The sequence below is a fragment of the Triticum dicoccoides genome, chromosome 5A, assembly GCF_002162155.2.
Source record: "Triticum dicoccoides isolate Atlit2015 ecotype Zavitan chromosome 5A, WEW_v2.0, whole genome shotgun sequence".
In the NCBI taxonomy this organism is placed as follows: Eukaryota; Viridiplantae; Streptophyta; class Magnoliopsida; order Poales; family Poaceae; genus Triticum; species Triticum dicoccoides.
Genome location: NC_041388.1, coordinates 243,284,250 through 243,310,770, shown reverse-complemented (window position 1 = coordinate 243,310,770; position 26,521 = coordinate 243,284,250). Strand labels below are relative to the sequence as shown.

Genomic DNA, 26,521 nt, shown 5'->3' with positions numbered 1-26,521 from the left:
TGCAAGGTGATCACCCTAACAAGAACACCTTTTACAAAAGAGTTGGTATATCAAACGGGTTAAGAATCAAAGCTGTTGTTACTAGATTGCTTGATTGGCACGTCGGCGTCCTGTTCAAAATTTTGAATTTCGAATGGGCCGTGGAAGGCTTAGCTGGCAGCAGCAACAAGTGTTGGGCTCTCAAGTTCCTCGCGCGAGGCCTTCAAATACCCCCACCTCGTCGCAGCCGCAGTGATCCACATTCCACCCGCACCTGCGCTTCCCAAACCTCCCCTCTCCCCCAGCCTCCGCCCCACTTCCTTCTCCTCCAGCAGCACGCGATCCTCCGGCTCGTACAGGTCTCGTCCTCCTCCACCGCTTCCACTCGCCGTCTTCGCTCGTGCGTCCCAGTGCTCGCTCCTTACACCTTCTCCTGTGACGCAGGCGCGCACGCGGGATGGCGCCGTCCAAGCAGTACGACGAGGGCGGGCAGCTCCAGCTCATGGAGGCCGACCGGGTCGAGGAGGAGGAGGAGTGCTTCGAGTCCATCGACAAGTGTACGTTCGCCGCCTCCTACCCCTCTCCTCTCGAAACCCGCCCGCTGCCCCGTCTCCGGTGCTGCATTTACTTGCTTGTTCGTGTGCCTGCGTCGCGCGTGTGTCGGCATGTGGGGGTTAGGCCTGCTCACCGTTGCGTTCCGGGTGCTTCCGCCTCTAAGTTCGCGCGTTTCGGTCGCAATTTCGTGCTGTTTGGAGATGGGTTTGGTGCGGATTTCGCTTAGCCTCCACATTTGGTTGGTTTTTGGTGCGTGCAGCGCGTGGTCGCGTGTGCTCGTGTTGCGTTTGTTTTGATTTTCTCCCCTATTTCGTGCAGTCTGGGGATTAACTAGCGCCCTTGGTAGGCTAATTTCGTGCAGCTTTGCTGATTCCCCCCACTTGATTTCTCTTTACCGGTTAGTTTGTGCTAATCGCTGTGTGGTGCCGTTTTTTCTCCACGGATTAGTCTGAACTTAGCCCCAATTTTGAGCTGCCATGCGTTTAATCCGCCGTAGCGATCACTGTCTGTAGAATCCTTTCGAATTCGGCACTAGATACAGTTCAATCGCGTGGGTTTTCTGTGGAAACTTGGACCAATTACGGACGCGTTTTCGTCCACTTCGTGGCGTAGGGTTTAAGCCTGTCTTCCTCATCTGTTCCACTTTTTTTTTTCTGAATGTTCACCTGTTCTGTTCCATAATTACGGGTAGCTTCCGCGAGTTTAGCAAGTTTACTTTAAACATTTGTCTAGATGTGATCCGCGCTTGTGTTTTGTTTGCGTGATCCAATTGGTTCGTCGTGCACTTTGTTCATTGCCATGAATTTGAATCCTAAGCCGTAACCTTCCTTTTAACGCTGTAACTGATCACTCGTCCAAACAGTGATCTCGCAGGGAATAAACTCAGGAGACGTGAAGAAGCTGCAGGATGCGGGGATCTACACTTGCAATGGGCTGATGATGCACACCAAGAAGGTCCCAATCCCGTCAGAGCATAAATCTGCACGCATTCTCCCTAAAATTTGTGGTTGCATACTGAAGCTGATTTCTGGTGCACGACACATGACTGTTATTAGTTGCTTTATGTATTCAAGTTTCAACACATGATTGATGTTGTTTCAGTACCAATGTATGGATTCATCTTGCAGAGCCTTACAGGGATTAAGGGCTTGTCTGAAGCAAAGGTTGATAAGATCTGCGAGGCTGCTGAAAAACTTCTGGTATGATTGTTATCATCTTTGCATTGATTCTGGTTTACAACTTCTGTGCCATATTATTCTCTTTGCATTGATTCTGGTTTACAACTTCTGTGCCATATTATTCTCTTTGCATTGATTCTGGTTTACAACTTCTGTGCCATATTATTCTCTTTGCATTGATTCTGGTTTACAACTTCTGTGCCATCTGTGCTATGCGATCGAGTCTTCTGAAATTTGTATTCTATTTGATTTTCAGAGTCAGGGTTTCATGACAGGAAGTGATCTCCTTATTAAGGTAAGGTTTAGGGAGCTAAGCTACTGATGAAGGACGACCATACAGTTTAGTGCTGTTTTTGCAGTAGTGCTACACCGCTACTATGCTAAACTTACTGTAATAGTTTGTTTTTGGAATCTGCTTGAGTGCTTTCATTACTCCACCTGTGTACTGCCCAGTTGTTTGATTTACTTTTTCGTATATTGAAGCGAAAGTCTGTTGTCCGGATTACCACTGGGAGCCAAGCGCTTGATGAGCTGCTTGGAGGTAACATATGTCGCCCTTGATTCTGTTCTGATTATTTCTGATGTTATGCTCTAACCCATTCACATATTTCCATAATTTGAAGGAGGGATTGAAACACTCTGTATCACAGAGGCATTTGGAGAGTTCCGGTCAGTAAATGTTCCAGTTACCATTTTCTTCTGGATTTTTTTTTGCAGGGAGCGCCTATTAGTTTTATCTCTGTTATGTATGATTTGTGCCATATTTCGCAGTAGATGTAGCAATTTTTAGTCCTAGTAATTTTTTAGTTGGTAAAACTCTGATAAGCTGCTTTCACCTCCTTTTCTGCTGTCTAGTCTTCCAGAGGTATTGATGATGGTGCATATTCAGTTCCAACTTTCTAGCGCTAAAATCCATATTATTTACTTTGTCTTGCAGGTCAGGGAAGACCCAGTTGGCTCATACTCTTTGTGTCTCCACTCAGGTCCATTTCCTGCCTTGTATATTCTCGGTGAAACCTCACTACATCAGAATCCATGAATAACTCTGCTTGTTTAATCAAATGTATAACAGCTTCCACTCCACATGCATGGTGGGAACGGGAAGGTTGCCTACATTGACAGTGAGGGAACATTGTATCCTTTGAATTCCTTAGTAATACCTATAGTCGATTTGTTCAATGAATTCATTTACATTCCTGTGCTTATCGAAACTATTCCCTTAACGGAGTTATCAGCCGGCCTGAACGCATTGTGCCAATTGCTGAGAGATTTGGGATGGATGCCAATGCTGTTCTTGACAATGTATGGCTCCTTTTACATCTCTCTTAACCCATTTAAGGAAGAATAGATCAAGATCTTTGTTTAATTCGTGATCTTTCTGTTTTAGATCATATACGCTCGCGCATACACCTATGAGCACCAGTACAACTTACTCCTGGGCCTTGCTGCCAAGATGGCCGAAGAGCCTTTCAGGCTTCTGGTACGCATGACTTTGCTGACATGTACTATCAAACTTACAAGTTGATAGATCTCAACTGTGCTCATGTGATCTTTGTTTGGCTTGGAAATGATAGATCGTGGATTCTGTGATTGCGCTATTCCGTGTTGATTTCAGTGGTAGGGGTGAACTTGCAGAGCGTCAGGTATTCTACTGTAACTAGCTAACTATGTGAAAAAATCAAGCAACTCATGATGTAGTCGAATGCTTGCATTTTATACACTTGCTCTAAGTGATGTGCTCTGGAACTGCAGCAAAAACTGGCACAAATGCTGTCCCGCCTTACAAAGATTGCTGAGGAGTTCAATGTTGCAGTGTACATCACCAACCAAGGTGTGCTTTCCAATCTATCCTGTCTGTTCCAAGAAAGAGCTCCTTATATTCGTGGATCTCAAATCATATAAGTTCTTTCCTTGTTCCAGTGATTGCGGACCCAGGTGGTGGTATGTTCATCACTGACCCCAAAAAGCCGGCAGGAGGCCACGTGCTGGCGCATGCAACCACCATCCGGTTGATGCTGAGGAAAAGCAAAGGCGAGCAGCGTGTCTGCAAGATCTTTGACGCCCCTAACCTTCCCGAGGGAGAAGCTATATCCTTTTGCTTACTACTTGTTTACTGCTTGTGCTATTCATTGCTTTAATTTGTTTGGTTGCTGAACTCTTGATAGGATTGTTTTGCTCAGACTTGCACAGCTTTATGATTTAGTTCTTAGTTGTTAACCTCCTTTACTGAAGCTTCACGTAGCACAAATTAGCAATGATCAGATGTCGAGAAATTGTTTCCCTTGACCACCAACACGTTTTCCAGATTACAACAGGCGGATTGATGGATGTGAAAGACTGATTGTTCATCCAGGGCGCTTCCTGTCTTAAGCTGTTGATAGTTCTGCTAGCAAATCGACAAAGGCTACTGCACCGTTACTCTGTTCTTGCCACTGCAGAGAAGAAATTGGGCAACCTCTATGCTGTTTATACCTCCTATTGGGTGTTCTGTAAGCTTGTAGTAGTAATGCCTTAAGGATTTGTGATGAGGACAAAAGTTATCTCGCGTGACTCATCATAAGACCTTAGCCTGATGTAGTGGAGATGTAAGGTTAACATGTTCTTTGCTTCAGGAAGACACCAAACTGAAGGATATGAAAATGAAATAGTCTGTCTTATTCTTTGAAGAATGAAATAGTCATATGCTTTTGTTACTTATATACACAAAGTGATCTTCCATTCTCTTTCTGTATGAGTAAAGGTGGACTCTATTATCTTGCATGGATCGAGCTCTAAATAACTATTGAAGTGAATTCCATTTTTTATCCTCTAGTTTCATGTTCGTGGCAGCAATTACAACATTTTGCAGTTTTTCCATGTTTTTATCAATTTTAAGCGAACTTGTGCCACAAATTACCCCATTTAATATTATTTTTTCTGCTTTAGTGCTGATGTGCATGCCACGTCGGCTGGTTTATTTTACTCTTTGTTTTTTTTTCTGGTTTGCTCTCCATTTGGCAGGGGATGAGTCCTACATGTCTGCCAGCAAGGGAGAAAGAAATATGAGTGAAAAATAAAAAAGTGTGTTTGGGGTTCGGAGACATCTCATTTAGTCCGCTCAACCCTGCCTCCGCAACTAACGGTTGATTGCGTTCCCTACAAAGATAGAGATATCTATATCACATTAGTTGCAATGCACAAAGGTGGATGTTTTCATGGATAAATGTTTAATTGTCAGCTTGCTTGGCGTCCAATAATCTAGTCGCCATGAAAATATCGACGTATAATAGTACCAGATGAGATCAGATGTGCATCTCAAAAAAACAAGATGCAGAGATTTGCAGCAACAATGCAGAACGTGGAGTCCGCCTAATGTTGGTTTGGTCAAGCTGAACGTTGATGGATCTTATACCGAGGATCGTAAAGTAGGGGGCGGTATGGTGCATTGGTCCTATGGATGACAAAGGAAGCATTACATTCTCATCTTGTAGAGAACTTTTCTCTTGTTGTGAAGCTTTGGAAGCTGAATTGTGTGCGTGCATGGAAGGTCGTCATTTGAAGTCCAAAGAACTACTACAATACGCGGACGACGCGCTCATTCTTCTGAAGGGCACGGTTTCACAAGCTGCACGTATCAAAGACATCTTGCAGGCATTCTTAGAATTTTTTGGGTTGCAGATTAACTATCACAATGTCACATCCTAGTTAGCCATGCATTAGAGTGTTGCATCATGTTTCTTTTTCATCAGAAACCTGAAATGGGGATGACAGAACCCCCAGTCCCCTCTGAATCCAATTAGGGTTTACTAAAAACTTTTTCAATAAACCTGAAATGCCCTTCTAAAATGTCCATCATTTTTGTCTTGGTTCAGAACCTCTGCCAAAAGTGGTGCACATTTTTCTAGGCCAGCTTAGGGTTTTTGAATTAAATCATAAATATTTGAATTTGAGCATTTAAAATTATATAAAATATTTAAATGCTCAAATATCTCCAAACTAAAATGTTTCATGTTGGAAATAATCCAACTATGGACCAGGAGTAGTTTGGTGATTTTAGGAGTAGCCTAAGTATTTTATTTAATTCAACAAAGTTGCAGAAGTATTAAAAAAAACAGAAAACAGAAAGAAATGGAAAAAAACTTACCTGGCGCCTGCTCCCGGCCCACCTGCCGGCCCAGCCCAGCGCCGCTCCAGCGAGCTGCTTGCCGGCCAGGCAGGCAGGCAGGTGCCCGACGGCGACCGCAGCGCGCGCCACGCACCTGCTCGCCGCCTCGCCGCTCCCCGCGCCCGGTGACGTCGTGGACCGGCCTCCCTCGCTCCCCCGAACCCCCCAGACACCCCCTCTCCTCTCCAGCTCCTCCCCCTCGCGCTCCCCCGCCATGGCCGACGCCACCATCGCCGTGCCTTCGTCGTAGCCGTGCTCCCCGCCGCCCGTGCGTCCTCTCACCGTGTCCAGGAGCTCCGCCGCTGTCCACTCCATCGAGCAAGCCGAGCCCCGAGCGCTCGCAACGCCCGAGTCCACCGCAACGACCTCGCCCGAACCGCCCTCGCCGGAGATCCCCTTCAACGTCGTCGTCGCTCCGGTCCATCTCCGGCCACGCCAAGGGCTTCGTCGCACTCACTGTGAGCTTAGCCATCTTCCCCTCCCTTCCGTTCTGGCTCCCGAGCCGTGTAGCAACCTCCCGGAGCTCAACCGCACCCACCGCCGTGGAGCTCGTCGCCGACGTGCTCCCGGTCACCCTCCGGCCACAAACTGGTGTCCATCATACTCACCGTGTCACTTAGCACCTAGCTAGCCACTCCCCGAGCCTCACCGACCCCTCTAGCGTCAAGTTCGTTGTCGGCCGAACCCCGGTGGCCGCCAAAGTCGTCGCCGGCGCCAACTCCGGCCACCCCGACCCCAACGGACTCCACCAAGAGCTGCGGCTCGTCCCCAGCTCCACTCCGGTGGTCTCCGCGACCCATTTGGTGGCCGAAACGGCCAAAACCACTTCCGCCGCCGCGTCGGGCTCGCCGGCGGCTAAACGCCGGTGCAGCCGACCCGCGTTTGACCACGGGTGGGCCCTGGTTGACTCCCCTGAGTCAATGACAGGTGGGGCCCAACCCTGTTAATTAAACAGGTTTAGTTTTAATTAAACTTTAATTAATTTAATCACCCTGACATGCGGGACCCACTGTCAGGTTTGACCCGGACGTGTTCCGTTGACCTGCTGACGTCGCACTGACGTCAGGCTGACGCAATAATTGATTTTCTGGAATTATTCTAATATAGGAAATTCCAGAATATAAATTAAAACTTCAATAATTCATAACTTTTATTCTGTAACTCCAAATCAGACAAATTATATATGAAAAATGATCAGAAAAATCCAATCTATCCATCTGTACTATTTTCATGCATGATTAAACAAGTTAACCTGATGTTTAATGCAGAACAAGGAAAAGCACTTTAAAAGGCCATATTTGAGTTTGAAATTTGAATCTTTGATTCAAATTGGTTCAAACCCTTCTGGTCTTAGTTGCATTAGCCCAACACACTCATATTGCTATGTTTCATGCGTGCATCATATTGTTGCACATTGTTTGGTGACGGTTGTGTATCGGTGTTCTTTGCGGCAGGATCTGCCTCCGAGGAGTATCGTGATTACCCTAACGAAGAACCGTATCAGTGCATCGAACCATCAGGCAAGCAACCAACCATTGATCATATCGATACAATCCCATGTTCTCGCTCCTGCTCTCTTTTACTGCATTAAGACAACGCGTTTCAAACTGCTGTGTGCTACGGTAGTTGAACCCACTTCCTCTGCATGACCTGTCATTGCCACAGTAACTAGATGAAACCCACTAGCATGTGTAGGAGTTGATTGAGCCATATGGATGTGTTGTTCCTACCTTGCTATGCCTACTATGCTTAGAGTCGTGTCAGGTCTGGTTCATCTGGGTGATGGGCTAGAGTGAAATGATTATGTCGGTAATGAGAGTGGTGTGGTGAACACGATTTGGTAAAGGTATCGATGAGAGGCCATGTAGGAGTACATGGTGGGTTGTTTCATTGAAGCCGACCTTAAGCACTGAGATCTGTATGTGTGACTTAAGATACAGCTACTATCATGCATTGGGCCCTGAAATATGACCCCGCTCGACTTCTTATTCACCCTAGCTCTCTGTCCAGGAGTTGCAAGTAGTTTCTGGTGTTTGTAGCCTACTGGAGGCCGTGGACAGCGCTGACCGTAGGGGTGGGCTGTGATGCGGTAGGTACGTGGCACGGTGTACCGAATACCCGTTAGGTATCTCGGGAACCCTGTTCACATCGTTCGGGGCCGTATGGGAAACCTCGGCCGGACTCCCTGCGGATGGAACCTGGATAGGCGATAAACCTGGACTAGAGGCTTAAGTGTTTAGGTAGGTCGTGGTCTACACCCACGTCGGCTTTCGCTTGAAGTCTGCCGAGCACATGTCGTGTGCAGACGCTAAGTGGTGGAAACATGTATGAAGAAGTACACCCCTGCAGGGTTATCATGATCTATTCGAATAGCCGCGTCCGCGGTAAAGGACTACTTGGTTGCCTATACAGTTCATAGACAAGTAAATGGAAACTGCTAAAAGCCTCAAGATAAGTGTGAGTGCCGAGGATGGCTCTTCCGTAGGAAGACGGAGGTGGATCCTCGGTAGTGTATTGAAGTGGTGAGTAGTGGACTCGTGTACGCAAAACCGTTTCAATTAGAGTCTCGTAGGTTAGCCTAGCCAAGAGTCAAAGCTGGCTTGCTGCAACAACTCCACCAACCCTTCTTGATAATATGCATGTATGTAGGATCTGATGTAAGTCTTGCTGAGTACCTTTGTACTCATGTTGCTATAATTTACATTTTTACAGAAGACGCTGCAACCCCTTCTGATGGGTTCTTCGTAGACGTTGACATCAATGAGTAGGCTAAGGCCCAGGTGGTGATCCTGAGCTTGTGAAGGACCACGTAGTATAGCTAGGCTTTCCAAGTCTCTTTTATCTTTCTAGTTGTCTGTACTCAGACAAGTTACTTCCGCTGCTGGTTTGTATGACTGTATGACTTGAATGCTGGATCGTGTGACCCGTACCTTTGTGTATATTATGTATGGCTCTCTGAGCCTTAAATAAAGTGCTTGTGTCATAGAGTCATGTTGTGATGCCTTGTTGTATTTGCACATATCGGGCATATTGTGTGTATGATTGAAATGCTTGGTATGTGTGGGATCTGACTATCTAGTTGTTTATCTTTAGTAGCCTCTCTTACCGGGAAATGTCTCCTAGTGTTACCGCTGAGCCATGGTAGCTTGCTACTGCCCTGGAACACTTAGGCTGGCCGGCATGTGTCCTTCTTCGTTCCGGTGTCTGTCCCTTCGGGGAAATGTCACGCATTGAGTACCGGAGTCCTGTTAGCCCGCTACAGCCCGGTTTACCGGAGTCCTGCTAGCCCAGTGCTACAGCCCGGACCCACTTGCTGATGACCGACACGTTCGAAGCTGGGTCATGGATGCCTGTCCCTGTAAGTCTGTGCCACTTTGGGTTTACGACTAGTCATGTCAGCCCGGGCTCCTTATCATATGGATGCTAGCGACACTATCATATACGTGAGCCAAAAGGCGCAAACGGTCCCAGGCAAAGGTAAGGCGACACCCGTGGGTATACCGTGCGTGAGGCCGCAAAGTGATATGAGGTGTTACGAGCTAGATCGATGTGACATCGAGTCGGGGTCCTGACACACAAGAGCACCTTCGTGCCTATTCACATGAATGCGGATGATGCAGCAGAAGCAACAAGTATCTTGGGATGCCCGATCAGCTCGTTATCATGCAATTATCTTGGCTTGCCTCTCTCGATGCAGAAAATCTCCAACTCGGTTCTGATGCCGGTAATTCAGAAGATTGACAGACGCTTGGCAGGCTGGCTGGCAACATATCTCTCCTGGGGAGGGCGCCTCACTCTGATTGATGTTGTCCTTTCTTCCATTCCGAACTACTACATGGCTTGTGTAAAATGGAACAAGGGCAGCCTAGGCAAAGTTGGCAAGCTAAGGAGGAATTTTCTATGGCAGAAAAAAGCGGACAGACAGCGTGCTGACTGCTTGGTTGCTTGGGACCAGGTTGTCTCTCCCAAGCAAAGTGGTGGCCTCGGGATCAGAGATCTGGAGGCTCATAACGATGCAATGCTCTGCAAGTTCACCAACCGTATTCTGCAAGGTTCATCATCCCATGCTATCAGTGGTTCCAGCATAGGTATCTCCGCAAGAGGTTGCCCAACAAACTAAAAACCACCGACACGCCTATCTCGAGAGCCCTAGCAGCATATATCCCGATGGTGCAACAAACATCCTTTTGCCATATCGGAGATGGAAAGTTAACAGCTTTCTGGCAAGACAAATGGTGCTCTGCTGGCCGCCTCAATCAACTCTTCCCCACCCTGTTCTCGTTTGCCAAGGACAAGCAATGTTCGGTGGCCTCGCAATACCCTGATCGCTGGACGTTGCAGCTTCATCCCAACATTTCTAGGACTGCTACTCTGGAGCTTAAAGCTTTGAGAGAGCTTCTTGCCTCTGTCCGCACACCTTCTGCAAACTCCTCTGACTCCCGAGTCCACATCTTCTCCGGCAAACCTGAAGTGGCCAGAGATTACTATGCTTTGCTTACCTTCAGGGGGATCAGCTGGGCACCTACAGACATAGTATGGCATAAGGTGATCCCCAATAGATGGAGGGTTTTTCTCTGGCTAGCTCACCGAGGGCGTTTGAATGTCAGAACGACCATGCTCCGTAAGCAATGGAACAATATTGAACACCCCTTCTGTGACTTATGCCCGGCGGAAGAAACCATTGATCATATCGTGCTGCATTGTGTACCTGCTCATTACTTATGGCAGAAACTCGGGCTACTCCACCAAGCCATTTCATCGCTTTCCTTGAAGGATTTTGTGTTCAAGATGAGAGAAGCTTCTGGCCAGTGGACAATTCTGATTGTTGCATGTGCTGCTCAACTATGGAAGGTGCGCAACGCCAGGGTTTTTGACAGCGAAGCCATACTGCCTGATGCTATGGGGGCTGCTATAGTAGAGATGCTGCTTCTTTGGTGCGCCAGATCGAACGATAGTTCTTTGCGAAATTTCCTCCGGTGTAAAGCGGATTTTCTTTCAGCCGCTTCTTAAGTTAGCAACGCCCTGCTGTACCCTTTCTCCCCTTCTTTCTCTTTCTGATGCAGCTAGCTAGCTAGCATCCTTTGTACCCTGACAATTCTCAGACCTTGGTCTGGTTTTGGAATATATAAGGTAGACTGCGGCCTGCCTTTTTTATCCAAAAAAATCCAAAGAAGTGACCTACCTATCATTGTGGAGATGGACTCTATCATTGTAGCCAAATTGATCCAGTCGAGGGATTTGGACAGATCGGTTTATTCACTGATAGTTAGGAAGATCAAGTACCTTATGGGTCTTCGTTATTTTTGTAGTACTCATGTTAACCGTACTCAAAATAAAGTTAGTTATAGCTTAGCTAGATTTGCTAGAATAGAAGATGATGCTATAGAGCTAGCTCTTGCTGATTGTATGAACACTAGGAGTTAAGTAATATGATTTTTCACGCACAAAAAAAGTTCAGAATGTATGTAAGTTCCTTGAAGCTTCTCATTTCCGTCATGTAGTGATGTTCGGTTTACCGAACATTTTTGTGGTATTAGCAAAAATCAAAAGCTGATATAGAATGGACCACAATCAAGGAGTTTGCTAATTAAACTAGTTCTCTAGGGTTCTGCTTTGTACACTCCCACGTCTAAAGAATTAATGATGGAAATTAATGGTGATGGTGCCCGTCCCGCCGAAGGCGGTGGGCTAAGAAGGCATGCAACGGCGGTGCATTAGGGCGGAGATGCATGGCGACGGGCGTGTGCGGTTGGTGGATCGCGGAGAAGGCGCGATGGTGGCGGCGCTAGGGGAGGGCGGATTGGATGCGGCAATGTCCACGGCGGCGCCATCCAAGGCGCTGCTGCCATGGCGAGCGGAGGCAGCAGCGGGGCCGTTCTTGGCCTGATCTGGGCTGGCAGGCGGTGGCTTCGCCAATCGGCTAGACAAGCAGTTGTCCCCGGGTGGTGGCGGCACGGGCCTGTTCTGCGCTGGATCCAGCGGGTTTGGCGGAGGTATGGTTCGTATTCTCCTCTGCAGTCGGCTGGTGGCATGGGGGCTGTTGGCCCGGATTGCATAAAGTGCCAAATCGTCCATCTGCTTCACGCCATCCTCCATGGTCTTGTTGTCGACGAGTTCCGAACTTTCCCTCGAAGATCTCCGCTATTGCGCACGGGGCCACTGGATATCTAGATTGGAATTGATACGGTCATGCGCGCACTTATCTTTGGCCATAGAGGCTTCATGAGTGCGATGCACGAAGCTTCGCTGTCTTGCTAGTGTCATGGGACATGTCTAAATAGAATTCCATGCCATCAACAGTAGTGAAGAAAGTCATGGTAGCCATGATCGGAGGCTTATGATGGTGGAGAGGAGTTTTGGTTGTGTTGAAGACTTGCGACACAGATTTTTATGTGTGTCGGGTGTGGAGTACTTGCAACAACGGCCTTTGCAGGAAGGGGCGGCAACACAGGTGGACAACATTCTGGTGGTACATCTCAAGTACCGAACCACGATTTTCGGGGTGAGAGCCCAAGGTCTGGCCTTCATTGGTTGTACCTGGCAATTGCCTTGCTAGAGGCATTGATTTGGGATTCAAGTCTTTCTCCAAGGTGAAAACTCAAGATTCTTGATCGGGCGACGACAACGCTTCTGCATTGTTTTCTTGTTGGAGGCGTCGCTTTTGAGGAACCTCTTTTGTGGTTCGGGTGTTGTATTTGATGGTGGTTAGACTGTTGATGTTGCGAGTGTTTCATTAGTGCGACGGGTTCTTTATTTTTATTTTTCTCTCTTTTTTATTTTGTTCTTAACTGTGTGCATTCTTGTTGGTGCAGAAGTTGGGTGTAATTGATATCTTTGCAATATTAATATATTTCTATTATCAAAAATAAATAAATATAAAAAGGTATTATAATCTATTTTATTTCTTTGCATCGAAACTAGGATTTTAGTAATGTATCAAAAGCGGAAAATGTCTATTACAATCAGCTAGCAGGCTCTCAACCAAGAAATCTAGACTACAGCCAATTTTCTGTCACCACCAAAACATAGACTAATTTTTTTTTACCAAATCATCAGCAGCCCGAAACAACAGGGTCCCCGCCCCCTCCGGAGAAGGGCTCATAATTTCGCTAGGAGTAGGTAGATGCCATGGCTCTATGGTTTCATGGGAGGAAGGTGAAGGATAAAAAGTCTCCGTGCCTACGTGGGTCTTTTTTTGCGAGAAAATTTTTGATCTATTTATTTTCAATCATGGAAGTACAATAAATATCAAAAATAATAAAAATTACATCCAGTTTTCTAGACCACCTAGCGACGACTACAAGCACTGAAGCGAGCCGAAGGCGCGCCGCCGTCATCGCCCCTCCATCGCCGGAGTCGGGGCACAACTTGTTTTTTTTTAAATCCGGGACCAACGCAACAGAACAACAACCGCCGCAGATGAAGAATAACGTAGATCAGAAGGATCCAACTCGAAGACACACGAACGTAAATGAACAACGACAAGATCCGAGCAAATCCACCAAAGATAGATCTGCCGGAGACACACCTCCACACACCCACCAACGGTGCTAGACGCACCGCCGGAACGGGATCTAGGCAGAGAGATCTTTATTCCATCTTCAGGGAGCCGCCGCCGTCTCGCCTTCCTGAGCAGGACACAAACCCTAGCAAAATTAAAAGAAACGGCTAAAAATGGAGCCCTCCTGCCGGCCCTTGCCGAGATCCACCACGCCTCCATGGCCCTAAGGCCACTGGAGAGGAGCGGATCCGCGGCGGTGCCGGCGGGAGGCAGAAACCCTACCTCTTTTGTGGAGGAGGTTTTCTTTACAATAAACAATGCCTAGTTTTATAGCTGCGTGCAAATTTTGCGACGAAATTGTTAGAAGGGACAGAGAGAGATTGGTGGAATCGTTGATGGATGCATTATTGAGCCTCGAGGGCAACGCAGCGACAGCCCGATGCTCGATCGGTGGAGGGGCGCGTTGTACTCCGGACAATTTTCACGGGACCTACAGAGGCGCGCGCAATCGACGGCCCGATCGATCGCACGGTGCGGGCGGGACGGATCGCGGCGCGAGCGGGTGATCAATCCGATAACGCACACATCGATCGACTCCTGCCTGCATCTAGAGTATTAAGTTCATAAGAACAGAGTAACACTTTACGTAAGATGACATGATGTAGCGGGATAAACTCAAGCAATATGATGAAAACCCCATCTTGTTATCCTCGATGGCAACAATACAATACGTGTTGGTTCCCCTTCTGTCACTGGGATCGAGCACCACAAGATTGAACCCAAAGCTAAGCACTTCTTCCATTGCAAGAAAAACCAATCTAGTTGGCCAAACCAAATCGATAGTTCGAAGGGACTTGCAAAGATATCAAATCATGCATATAAGAATTCAGAGGAGATTCAAATAATATTCATAGATAAGTTGACCATAAATCCACAATTCATTGGATCTCGACAAACACACCGCGAAAGAGTATTACATGGATAGATCTTCAAGAACATCGAGGAGAACATGGTATTGAGAATCAAAGAGAGAGAAGAAGCCATCTAGCTACTAGCTATGGACCCGTAGGTCTGAGGTAAACTACTCACACTTCATCGGAGGGGCAATGGTTTTGATGTAGAAGCCCTCCATGATCGAATCCCCCTCCGGCAGGACGCCGAAAAATGCCCCTAGATGGGGTCTCACGGGTACAGAAGGTTGCGGCGGTGGAAAAGTGTTTTCGTTGCTCTCCTGGTAGGTTTTGGAATATTTGAGAATATATAGGCGGAAGAAATAGGTCGGTGGAGTCACGAGGGACCCACAAGTGTGGGGGAGCGTCCTTCATCCTTGTGGATGCCTCGTGGCTTCCCTGATGTGCACTCCAAGTCCTCTGGATGTCTTCTGGTCCAACAAAAATCATCGTGAAAGTTTCATTCCATTTGGACTCAGTTTGGTATTCCTTTTCTATGAAACTCTAAAACAAGGAAAAAATTATAAACTCGCACTGGGATCTAAGTTCATAGGTTAGTCCCAAAAATAATATAAAATAGCATAATAATGCATATAAAACATCCAAAACTGATAATATAATAGCATGAAACAATAAAAAATTATAGATACGTTGGAGACGTATCAGCGGGTCGATCACGGCAACGGGTGACGCAAACCGATCGTAGATCAAAAGCCAAAAAGGAAACATCGATCAAAGCGACCGACGAGAGAGAGAGAGAGAGAGAGAGAGAGAGAGAGAGAAACACCTGGAGCAAGGGCTCGGGAAAAAGACTCTCTAGAGCAGCCGGTCAACACGAGCGGTAGACGAACCCTAGGTACAGGCGGCGCAGCCCCCGGCGGCAGTCATGGAGGCCGACCGCCCTGAGGGCGGCGCGCAGAGCAGAAGGGGTAGGCAGCGGCTGATAACCTTGTAGGGGGTCGCAACAGTTTTCGTGGGTAGAGTATTCAACCCAAATTTATTGATTCGACACAAGGGGAGCCAAAGAATATTCTTAAGTATTAGCAGCTGAGTTGTCAATTCAACCACACCTGGAAACTTAATATCTGCAGCAAGGTATTTAGTAGCAAAGTAATATGATAGTAGTGGTAACGATAGCAAAAGGTAACGGTAGCAAAAGTAATATTTTGGCTTTTATAGTGATGGTAACAGTAGCAACGGAAAAGTGAATAAGAAAAGAACAATATATGGAAAGCTCGTAGGCAATGGATCGGTGATGGAGAATTATGCCGGATGCGATCGATCATGTAACAGTCATAACCTAGGGTGACACAGAACTAGCTCCAGTTCATCAATCTAATGTAGGCATGTATTCCGAATATAGTCATAAGTGCTTATGGAAAAGAACTTGCATGACATCTTTTGTCCTACCCTCCTGTGGCAGCGCGTGATGTCTACTACACAACCTTCTTATTGTAGACGTTGTTGGGCCTCCAAGTGCAGAGGTTTGTAGGACAGTAGCAAATTTCCCTCAAGTGGATGACCTAAGGTTTATCAATCCGTAAGAGGCGTAGGATAAAGATGGTCTCTCTCAAGCAACCCTGCAACCAAATAACAAAGAGTCTCTTGTGTCCCAACACACCCAATACAATGGTAAATTGTATAGGTGCACTAGTTCGGCGAAGAGATGGTGACACAAGTGCAATATGGATAGTAGATATAGGTTTTTGTAATCTGAAAATATAAAAACAGCAAGGTAACTAATGATAAAAGTGAGCGAAAACGGTATTGCAATGCATGGAAACAAGGCCTAGGGTTCATACTGTCACTAGTGCAAATTCTCTCAACAATAATAACATAATTGGATCATATAACTATCCCTCAACATGCAACAAAGAGTCACTCAAAGTCACTAATAGCGGAGAACAAACAAAGAGATTATTATAGGGTACGAAACCACCTTAAAGTTATTCTTTCTGATCGATCAATTCAAGAGTCCGTAGTAAAATAACATGAAGCTATTCTTTCCTTCCAATCTATCATAGAGTTCGTACTAGAATAACACCTTAAGACGCAAATCAACCAAAACCCTAATGTCACCTAGATACTCCAATGTCACCTCAAGTATCTGTGGGTATGATTATACGATATGCACCACACAATCTCAGATTCATCTATTCAACCAACACAAAGAACTTCAAAGAGTGCCCCAAAGTTTCTACCGGAGAGTCAAGACGAAAACGTGTGCCAACCCCTATTCATAAGTTCACGAGGTCACGGAACTCGCAAGTTGATCACCAAAACATACATCAAGTTGATCACCAAAAAGGGAAGTAAACTAGCATGTATGATACAATGAAAAAGTATGAGCACCGACAACTAGCATGAGTGTGTGAACAGAAATGTAATGTCGGTGAGAGATATGTACTCCCCCAAGCTTAGGCTTTTGGCCTAAGTTGGTCTATGGCCACGGCTGGCCTGGCGGATATCCAAAGTAATAGTTGGGGTCGTACTGAGATGCAGCGGCAATTGCCTGATGAGCTGCAGCTTGGAGGCGAGCTGTCTCCGCCCTCCTCTCATACTCGGTCGCCTCCTCCCTTGTTATAACATATCTCCCCTTTGCCTGAAAGTCAAAGAAAGTAGGGTCAGGGAGAGCGACATGATAGGTGCGTCGTCTGTCAAAGATTAGTCGGTACTGGAGGAACTGATCGTTCCTCTCAACAAACTGATGATGAACCATAGCATCATAATCTAGATAAGAAGGAGGCAACTCAATATCATCTCCATGTATGGGTATCTCAAGAAAGTTAGCTATACGAGTTGCATAAATTCCACCAAAGAAATCTCCATGAATACGATCATTATGCAACCTACGTGCAACAATAGCCCTCAAGTTGTATTGTTTATCTCCTAAAACAGCGCTCCTGAGAATGCTAAGATCAGGTACACACATGTGACATGCTTCATCTTTACCGTTTATGCACCTTTCTATGAAGAGACCAAAATAATGTATAGCAGGAAAATGAATGCTCCCTATGGTGGCTTGTGTTACATCTCTAGATTCCCCTACTGTAATACTAGCAAGAAAATCTCTAAATTCAGATTTGCGAGGTTCACTAACATTACCCCACTGTGGGAGTTTGCAAGCAGTGTTAAAATCTTCTAGGTCCATGGTATAAGATTTATCATAAAGATCAAACATGATAGTTTGAGAATTGCCTGATGATGAAAAATTAAACCTTCTCACAAATGAATCAGTTAAATAGAGGTATTGACGGCACTTATCTGCCTCGAAGCTCTCAAGATCAGCATTGCGCACATATGCATCAAATTCCTCCTTAATTCCTGCTCGGACCATGAAATCCTATGACGGCCATTCACAAGGCCGCACTTGAGCATCTCTTGGTGGTTCCTCATCCGCATCGCGTATTGCAGGCCTGGATCCTTGCTTCCTTGAAGAACCACCTTGGTACATTTTCCTAAACATATTTCTTCCTCTGAAAAATTTCTGAATTCTTTTAGTAACTTCAAAATAAAAGTGAACCAAACTCAACAATATTGATAGCAACTACTCCTACAAGTGCCTAGAGACAATATCATGCATTAAAACTACTTTTGACCATATAAATTTGACATGCAAGCTCAAGAACAAGGTCACCTAAACAGCAAAAATTTGCAATGAATAAAGCACTAGAACAAAAACTAATTGGACCATTGGAGGAGTCACATACCAAAGAACAATCCTCCAAAGCAGTTTTGTGAATGGAGCTTTGAGCAAGGAGATCAAAAATGGCAGCAAGATGAGCAAGAACTCAGGTTTGAGCTGGTTGGTGATTTTTTTGGGAGGAAGAAGGAGTGTGTGGTAGCTGTAATAAGTGGAGGGGAGCCACCATGGGCCCATGAGGCAGGGGGCGCGGGCGCGCCCAGGGGGGTGGGCGCGCCCTGGATCCTCGTGGACAGGTGCTTGCTCCCCCTGCTGTGTTCTCAGTGCCAGGCATTCTCAAATATTCTAGAAAAAAACATATTTAAATTTCAGGGCATTTGGAGAACTTTTATTTTCGAGGTATTTTTTATTGCATTGATAATTCAGAAAACAGACAGAAAAATACTATTTTTTCTTTATTTAATATAAATAATCAGAAAGTAAAAAGAGGATACAGAGAGTTTTGTTTTCTAAATTTATCCATCTCATGCTCATCAAAAGGATCAACTAACAAGGTTGGTCAGGTCTTGTTAACAAACTCATTTTGAATAACATGAATCCGGAGAATTTTCGAATAACACTAGGTTACCTCAACGGGGATATGCACATCCCCAACAATAAGAATATCACATTTCTTCTTGACAGTAGGGAGAGGAAATTTAAAACCTCCAATAGTGATTGTTGAAAATTTTCTAATAGAATTGATACTGTGGACTTGAGGTTGTTTCCTCGAAAAGTGTACCGTATGCTCATTACCATTAACATGAAAAGTGACATTGCCTTTGGTGCAATCAATAACAGCCCCTGCAGTATTCAAAAAGGGTCTTCCAAGAATAATAGACATACTATCGTCCTCGGGAATATCAAGAATAAAAAAGTCCATTAAAATAGCAACGTTTGCTACCACAACAGGCACATCCTCACAAATACCGACAGGTATAGCAGTTGATTTATCAGCCATTTGCAAAGATATTTCAGTAGGTGTCAACTTATTCAAATCAAGTCTACGATATAAAGAGAGAGGCATAACACTAACACCGGCTCCAAGATCGCATAAAGCAATTTTAACATAGTTTCTTTTAATGGAGCATGGTATAGTTGGTACTCCTGGATCTCCAAGTTTCTTTGGTATTCCACCCTTAATAGTATAATTAGCAAGCATGGTGGAAATTGCAGCTTCCGGTATCTTTCTCTTATTTGTAACAATTTCCTTCATATATTTAGCATAAGGATTCATTTTAAGCATATTAGTCAAACGCATACGCAAAAAGATAGGTCTAATCATTTCAGCAAAGCGCTCAATATCCTCATCATCCTTTTTCTTGGATGGTTTAGGAGGAAAAGTCATGGGTTTCTGAACCCATGGTTCTCTTTCTTTACCATGCTTCCTATCAACAAAGTCTCTCTTATCATAACGTTGATTCTTTGATTTTGGGTTATCAAGATCAACAGCAGGTTCAATCTCTACATCATTGTCATTGCTAGGTTGAGCATCAACATGAACATCATCATTAACATTATCACTAGGTTCATGTTCATTACTAGATTGTGTTTCAGCATCAGAAATAGAAATATCATTGGGATTCTCAGGTGTGTCAATAACAGGTTCACTAGAAGCATGCAAAGTCCTGTCATTTTTCTTTTTCTTCCCTTTAGAAGGACTAGGTACATCTACATTAGCTCTCTGAGAATCTTGCTCAATTCTCTTAGGATGGCCCTCAGGATACAAAGGTTCCTGAGTCATTTTACCACCTCTAGTCATAACTCTAACAACATTATCATGCTTCTTATTATTTAATTCGTCGAGCAAATCATTCTGAGCTTTAAGTACTTGTTCTACTTGAGTGGTAACCATAGAAGCATGTTTACTAATAAGTTTAAGTTCACCTTTAACATTAGCCATATAATCACTCAAGTGTTCAATCATATAAGCATTATGTTTCAATTGTCTACCAACATAAGCATTAAAATCTTCTTGCTTAACCATAAAGTTTTCAAATTCATACAAACATTGGCTAGCAAACTTAGCAGGAGGGATTTCAGCTTTATCATATCTATAGAGAGAATTTACCTTTACTACCTGTGTCGGGTTATCAAGACCGTGTGTTTCTTCAATAGGTGATGAATTAAGACCATGTATTTCTTCAGCAGGAGGTAAATTCTTAACATCCTCAGCTTTAATACCCTTTTCTTTCATAGATTTCTTCGCCTCTTGCATATCTTCAGGACTGAGAAATAGAATACCCCCTTTCTTAGGAGTTGGCTTAGGAGTTGAATCATGAAGTGTCCAATTATTTTCATTAGTCAACATATTATTCAATATAATTTCAGCTTGATCAACAGTTCTTTCCCTGAAAATACAACCAGCACAACTATCCAGGTAATCTCTGGAAGCATCGGTTAGTCCATTATAAAAGATATCAAGTATTTCATTTTTCTTGAGAGGATGATCAGGCAAAGCATTAAGTAATTAGAGAAGCCTCCCCCAAGCTTGTGGGAGACTCTCTTCTTTAATTTGCACAAAATTATATATTTCCCTTAAAGCAGCTTGTTTCTTATGAGCGGGGAAATATTTAGCAAAGAAGTAATAAATCATATCCTGGGGACTACACACACAACCAGGATGAAGAGAATTAAACCATATCTTAGCATCACCCTTTAACGAGAACGGAAATAATTTAAGGATATAGTAGTAGCGATTTTTCTCATCATTAGTAAACATGGTAGCTATATCATTTAATTTAGTAATATGTGCCATAACAGTTTCAGATTCATAGCCATAGAAAGGATCAGATTCAACCAAAGTAATTATATCAGGATCAACAGAGAAATCATAATCCTTATCAGTAATAAAGATAGGTGAAGTAGCATAAGCAGGATCATATTTCATTCTAGCATTTAGAGATTTTTCTTTCAGCTTAGCTAATAATTTCTTAGGATCACTTCTATCATTGCAGGCAAGAAAGTCTCTAGCAGTTTCTTCATCCATAACATAACCCTCAGGAACAACGGACAATTCATATCTAGGGGGAGAATCTTCATCATCACTTTCATCAATATTATCAGTTTCAATAATTTCATTCTCTCTAGCCCTAGCAAGTTGTTCATCAAGAAATTCACCTAGTGGCACAATAGTATCAAGCATAGAAGTAGTTTCATCATAAGTATCATGCAAAGCAGAAGTGGCATCATCAATAACATGCGACATATCGGAATGAATAGCAGGTGTAGGTGTCGCAAGTTTACTCATAACAGAAGGTGAATCAAGTGCAGAGCTAGATGGCAGTTCCTTACCTCCCCTCATAGTTGAGGGATAGATCTTGGTTCTTTGATCTTTCAAGTTCTTCATAGTGATAAGTAGATATAAATCCCAAGTGACTCAAAGAATATAGCTATGCTCCCTGGCAACGGCACTAGAAAATAGTCTTGATAACCCACAAGTATAGGGGATCACAACAGTTTTCGAGGGTAGAGTATTCAACCCAAATTTACCGATTCGACACAAGGGGAGCCAAAGAATATTCTCAAGTATTAGCAGTTGAGTTGTCAATTCAACCACACCTGGAAACTTAATATCTGCAGCAAGGTATTTAGTAGCAAAGTAATATGATAGTAGTGGTAACGATAGCAAAAGGTAACGGAAGCAAAAGTAATTTTTTGGGGTTTTATAGTGATGGTAACAGTAGGAACGGAAAAGTAAATAAGCGAAGAACAATATATGGAAACCTCGTAGGCAATGGATCGGTGATGGAGAATTATGCCAGATGCGATCGATCTGTTGGGGAACGTAGTAATTTCAAAAATTTCCTACGCACACGCAGGATCATGGTGCTGCATAGCAACGAGAGGGGAGAGTGTTGTCTATGTACCCTCGTAGACCGTTTGCGGAAGCGTTATATCAACGCGGTTGATGTAGTCATACGTCTTCACGATCCGACCGATCCAAGTACCGAAAGCACGGCACCTCCGAGTTCTATACACGTTCGGCTCGGTGACGTCCTCGCCTTCTCGATCTAGCAAGAGGGGCGAAGTAGTAGATGAGTTCCGGCAGCACGACGGCATGGTGACGGTGTTGGTGAAGAACAATCTCCGTAGGGATTCGCCTAAGCACTACGAAAACTACAACGGAGGATCAACTAGAGGGGACGGGGTTGCCGGCACATGGCTTGGTGTTTCTTGATGTGTCTTTGGTGCTAGCCCTGCCCCTCTATTTATATGTTGAGCCGTGGGGTCGAAACTTGGAGCAAAAGCCTCCTCAAAGCCGGTTTTGCCCGAAAGGCAAGAGTCCCACTCGGACTCCAGGACCAAACGGCACAATCCTTGGCGTCTGGCCCAGATGCCATGGGCCTAGGTGTCTGGCCCAGGGCCAGACGCCAGGGTCTCCGGCGTTTGGCCCCCTCGCCTCCGCAAAACTCCTTTTGCACCGACTTATAACCTCATGGGCCTGACCCCTTGGCCAAACCATATCATCCAATATATGAATCTTTACCTCCGGACCATTCCGGAGCTCCTCGTCATGTCCGTGATCTCATCCGGGACTCCGAACAACATTCGGTCACCAACATACATAACTCATAGTACTATATCGTCAATGAACGTTAAGCGTGCAGACCCTACGGGTTCGAGAACTATGTAGACATGACCAAGACACCTCTCTGGTCAATAACCAATAGAGGAACCTGGATGCCCATATTGGCTCCTACATATTCTACGAAGATCTTTATCGGTCAGACCGCATAACAACATACGTTGTTCCCTTTGTCATCGGTATGTTACTTGCCCGAGATTCGATCATCGGTATCTCAATACCTAGTTCAATCTCGTTACCGGCAAGTCTCTTTACTCGTTCCGTAATACATCATCCTGCAACTAACTCATTAGTTGCAATGCTTGCAAGGCTTATAGTGATGTGCATTACCGAGTGGGCCCAGAGATACCTCTCCGACAATCGGAGTGACAAATCCTAATCTCAAAATACGCCAACCCAACAAGTACCTTCAGAGACACCTGTAGGGCACCTTTATAATCACCCAGTTATGTTGTGACGTTTGGTGGCACACAAAGTGTTCCTCCGGTAAACGGGAGTTGCATAATATCATAGTCATAGGAACATGTATAAGTCATGAAGAAAGCAATAGCAACAAACTAAACGATCAAGTGCTAAGCTAACGGAATGGGTCAAGTCAATCACATCATTCTCCTAATGATGTGATTCCGTTAATCAAATGACAACTCATGTCTATGGTTAGGAAACTTAACCATCTTTGATCAACGAGCTAGTGAAGTAGAGGCATACTAGTGACACTCTGTTTGTCTATGTATTCACACATGTATTATGTTTCCGGTTAATACAATTCTAGCATGAATAATAAACATTTATCATGAAATAAGGAAATAAATAATAACTTTATTATTGCCTCTAGGGCATATTTCCTTCAGTCTCCCACTTGCACTAGATTCAATAATCTACTTCACATCTCCCTGTGATTTAACACCAATAGTTCACATCACCATGTGATTAACACCCATAGTTCACATCGTCATGTGACCAACACCCAAAGGGTTTACTAGAGTCAACAATCTAGTTCACATCGCTATGTGATTAACACCCAAAGAGTACTAAGGTGTGATCATGTTTTGCTTGAGAGAGAAATTTAGTCAACGGGTCTGCCACATTCAGATCCGTAAGTATTTTGCAAATTTCTATGTCAACAATGCTCTGCACGGAGCTACTCTAACTAATTGCTCCCACTTTCAATATGTATCCAGATTGAGACTTTGAGTCATCTGGATCAGTGTCAAAACTTGCATCGACGTAACCCTTTACGACGAACCTTTTGTCACCTCCATAATCGAGAAACATATCCTTATTCCACTAAGGATAATTTTGACCAATGTCCAGTGATCTACTCCTAGATCACTATTGTACTCCCTTGCCAAACTCAGGGCAGGGTATACAATAGGTTTGGTACACAGATGGCATATTTTATAGAACCTATGGCCAAGGCATAGGGAATGACTTTCATTCTCTTTCTATCTTCTGTCGTGGTCGGGCTTTGAGTCTTACTCAGTTTCACACCTTGTAACACAGGCAATAACTATTTCTTTGACTGTTCCATTTTGAACTACTTCAAAATCTTGTCAAGGTATGTACTCATTGAAAAACTTATCAAGCGTCTTGATCTATCTCTATAGATCTTGATGCTCAATATGCAAGCAGCTTCACTGAGGTCTTTCTTTGAAAAACTCCTTTCAAACACTCCTTTGTGCTTTGCAGAATAATTCTACATTATCTCCGATCAACAATATGTCATTCACATATACTTATCAGAAATGATGTAGTGCTCCCACTCACTTTCTTGTAAATATAGGCTTCACCGCAAGTCTGTATAAAACTATATGCTTTGATCAACTTATCAAAGCGTATATTCCAACTTCGAGATGCTTGCACCAGTCCATAGATGGATCGCTGAAGCTTGCATATTTTGTTAGCACCTTTAGGATTGACAAAACTTTCTTGTTGCATCATATACAACTCTTCTTTAATAAATCCATTAAGGAATGTAGTTTTGTTTATCCATTTGCCAGATTTCATAAAATGTGGTAATTGCTAACATGATTCGGACAGACTTAAGAATAGATACGAGTGAGAAACTCTCATCGTAGTCAACACCTTGAACTTTTCGAAAACCTTTTGCGACAATTCTAGCTTTGTAGATAGTAACACTACTATCAGAGTCCGTCTTCCTCTTGAAGATCCATTTATTCTCAATGGCTTGCCGATCATCGGGCAAGTCAACCAAAGTCCACACTTTGTTCTCATACATGGATCCCATCTCAGATTTCATGGCTTCAAGCCATTTTGTGGAATCTGGGCTCACCATCGCTTCTTCATAGTTCGTAGATTCATCATCGTCTAGTAACATGACTTCCAGAACAGGATTACCGTACCACTCTGGTGCGGATCTTACTCTGGTTGATCTACGAGGTTCGGTAATAACTTGATCTGAAGTTTCATGATCATCATCATTAACTTCCTCACTAATTGGTGTAGGCGTCACATGAACCGGTTTCTGTGATGAACTACTTTTCCAATAAGGGAGCAGGTACAGTTACCTCATCAAGTTCTACTTTCCTCCCACTCACTTCTTTCGAGAGAAACTCCTTCTCTAGAAAGGATCCATTCTTAGCAACGAATGTCTTGCCTTCGGATCTATGATAGAAGGTGTACCCAATAGTCTCCTTTGGGTATCCTATGAAGACACATTTCTCTGATTTGGGTTCGAGATTATCAGGTTGAAGCTTTTTCACATAAGCATCGCAACCCCAAACTTTAATAAATGACAACTTTGGTTTCTTGCCAAACCACAGTTCATACGGTGTCGTCTCAACGGATTTAGATGGTGCCCTTTTGAACGTGAATGCAGCTGTCTCTAATGCATAACCCCAAAACGATAGCGGTAAATCAGTAAGAGACATCATAGATCGCACCATATCTAATAAAGTACGGTTATGACGTTCGGACACACCATTACACTGTGGTGTTCCAGGTGGCGTGAGTAGTGAAACTATTTCACATTGTTTTAACTGAAGGCCAAACTCTTAACTCAAATATTTTACTTCTGCGATCATATTGTAGAAACTTTTATTTTTGTTACGATGATTCTCCACTTCACTCTGAAATTCTTTGAACTTTTCAAATGTTTCAGACTTGTGTTTCATCAAGTAGATATACTCATATCTGCTCAAATCATCTGTGAAGATCAGAAAATAATGATACCTGTCGCGAGCCTCAATATTCATCGGACCACATACATCAGTATGTATGATTTCCAACAAATCTGTTGCTCGCTCCATTGTTCCAGAGAACGGAGTCTTAGTCATCTTGCCCATGAGGCATGGTTCGCAAGCATCAACTGATTCATAATCAAGTGATTCCAAAAGTCCATCAGCATGGATTTTCTTCATGCGCTTTACACCAATATGACTTAAACGGCAGTGCCACAAATAAGTTGCACTATCATTATTAACTTTGCATCTTTTGGCTTCAATATTATGAAAACGTGTATTACCACGATCGAGATCCAACAAACCATTTTCATTGGGTGTATGACCATAGAAGGTTTTATTCAAGTAAATAGAACAACAATTATTCTCTAACTTACATGAATAACCGTATTGCAATAACATGATCCAATCATATTCATGCTCAATGCAAACACTAAATATTAGGTTTAACACTAATCCAGAAAGTATAGGGAGTGTGCAATGATGTTCATATCAATCTTGGAACCATTTCCAATACACATCGTCACTTCACCCTTAACTAGTCTCTGTTCATTCTGCAACTCCCGTTTCGAGTTACTATTCTTAGCAACTGAACTAGTATCAAATACTGAGGGGTTGCTATAAACACTAGTAAAGTACACATCAATAACATGTATATCAAATATACCTATGTTCACTTTGCTATCCTTCTTATCCGCCAATTACTTGGGGTAGTTCCGCTTCCAGTGACCAGTCCCTTTGTAG

General features: G+C 44.1%; 1 protein-coding gene across 1 annotated transcript; it reads left to right on the top strand.

Annotated features, from left to right (window-relative positions):
- Nucleotides 1-254: 254 nt before the first annotated feature.
- Nucleotides 255-4,381, top strand: LOC119297160 (meiotic recombination protein DMC1 homolog B-like). The gene is made up of 15 exons (XM_037575054.1): nucleotides 255-338; nucleotides 424-536; nucleotides 1,397-1,488; nucleotides 1,662-1,733; nucleotides 1,969-2,007; nucleotides 2,196-2,253; nucleotides 2,336-2,381; nucleotides 2,650-2,695; nucleotides 2,785-2,846; nucleotides 2,948-3,014; nucleotides 3,100-3,192; nucleotides 3,287-3,355; nucleotides 3,465-3,543; nucleotides 3,633-3,799; nucleotides 4,009-4,381. The coding sequence occupies exons 2-15, from the start codon at nucleotides 437-439 to the stop codon at nucleotides 4,051-4,053; spliced, it is 1,035 nt and encodes a 344-aa protein (XP_037430951.1). The 5' UTR covers nucleotides 255-338; nucleotides 424-436; the 3' UTR covers nucleotides 4,054-4,381.
- Nucleotides 4,382-26,521: the final 22,140 nt, after the last annotated feature.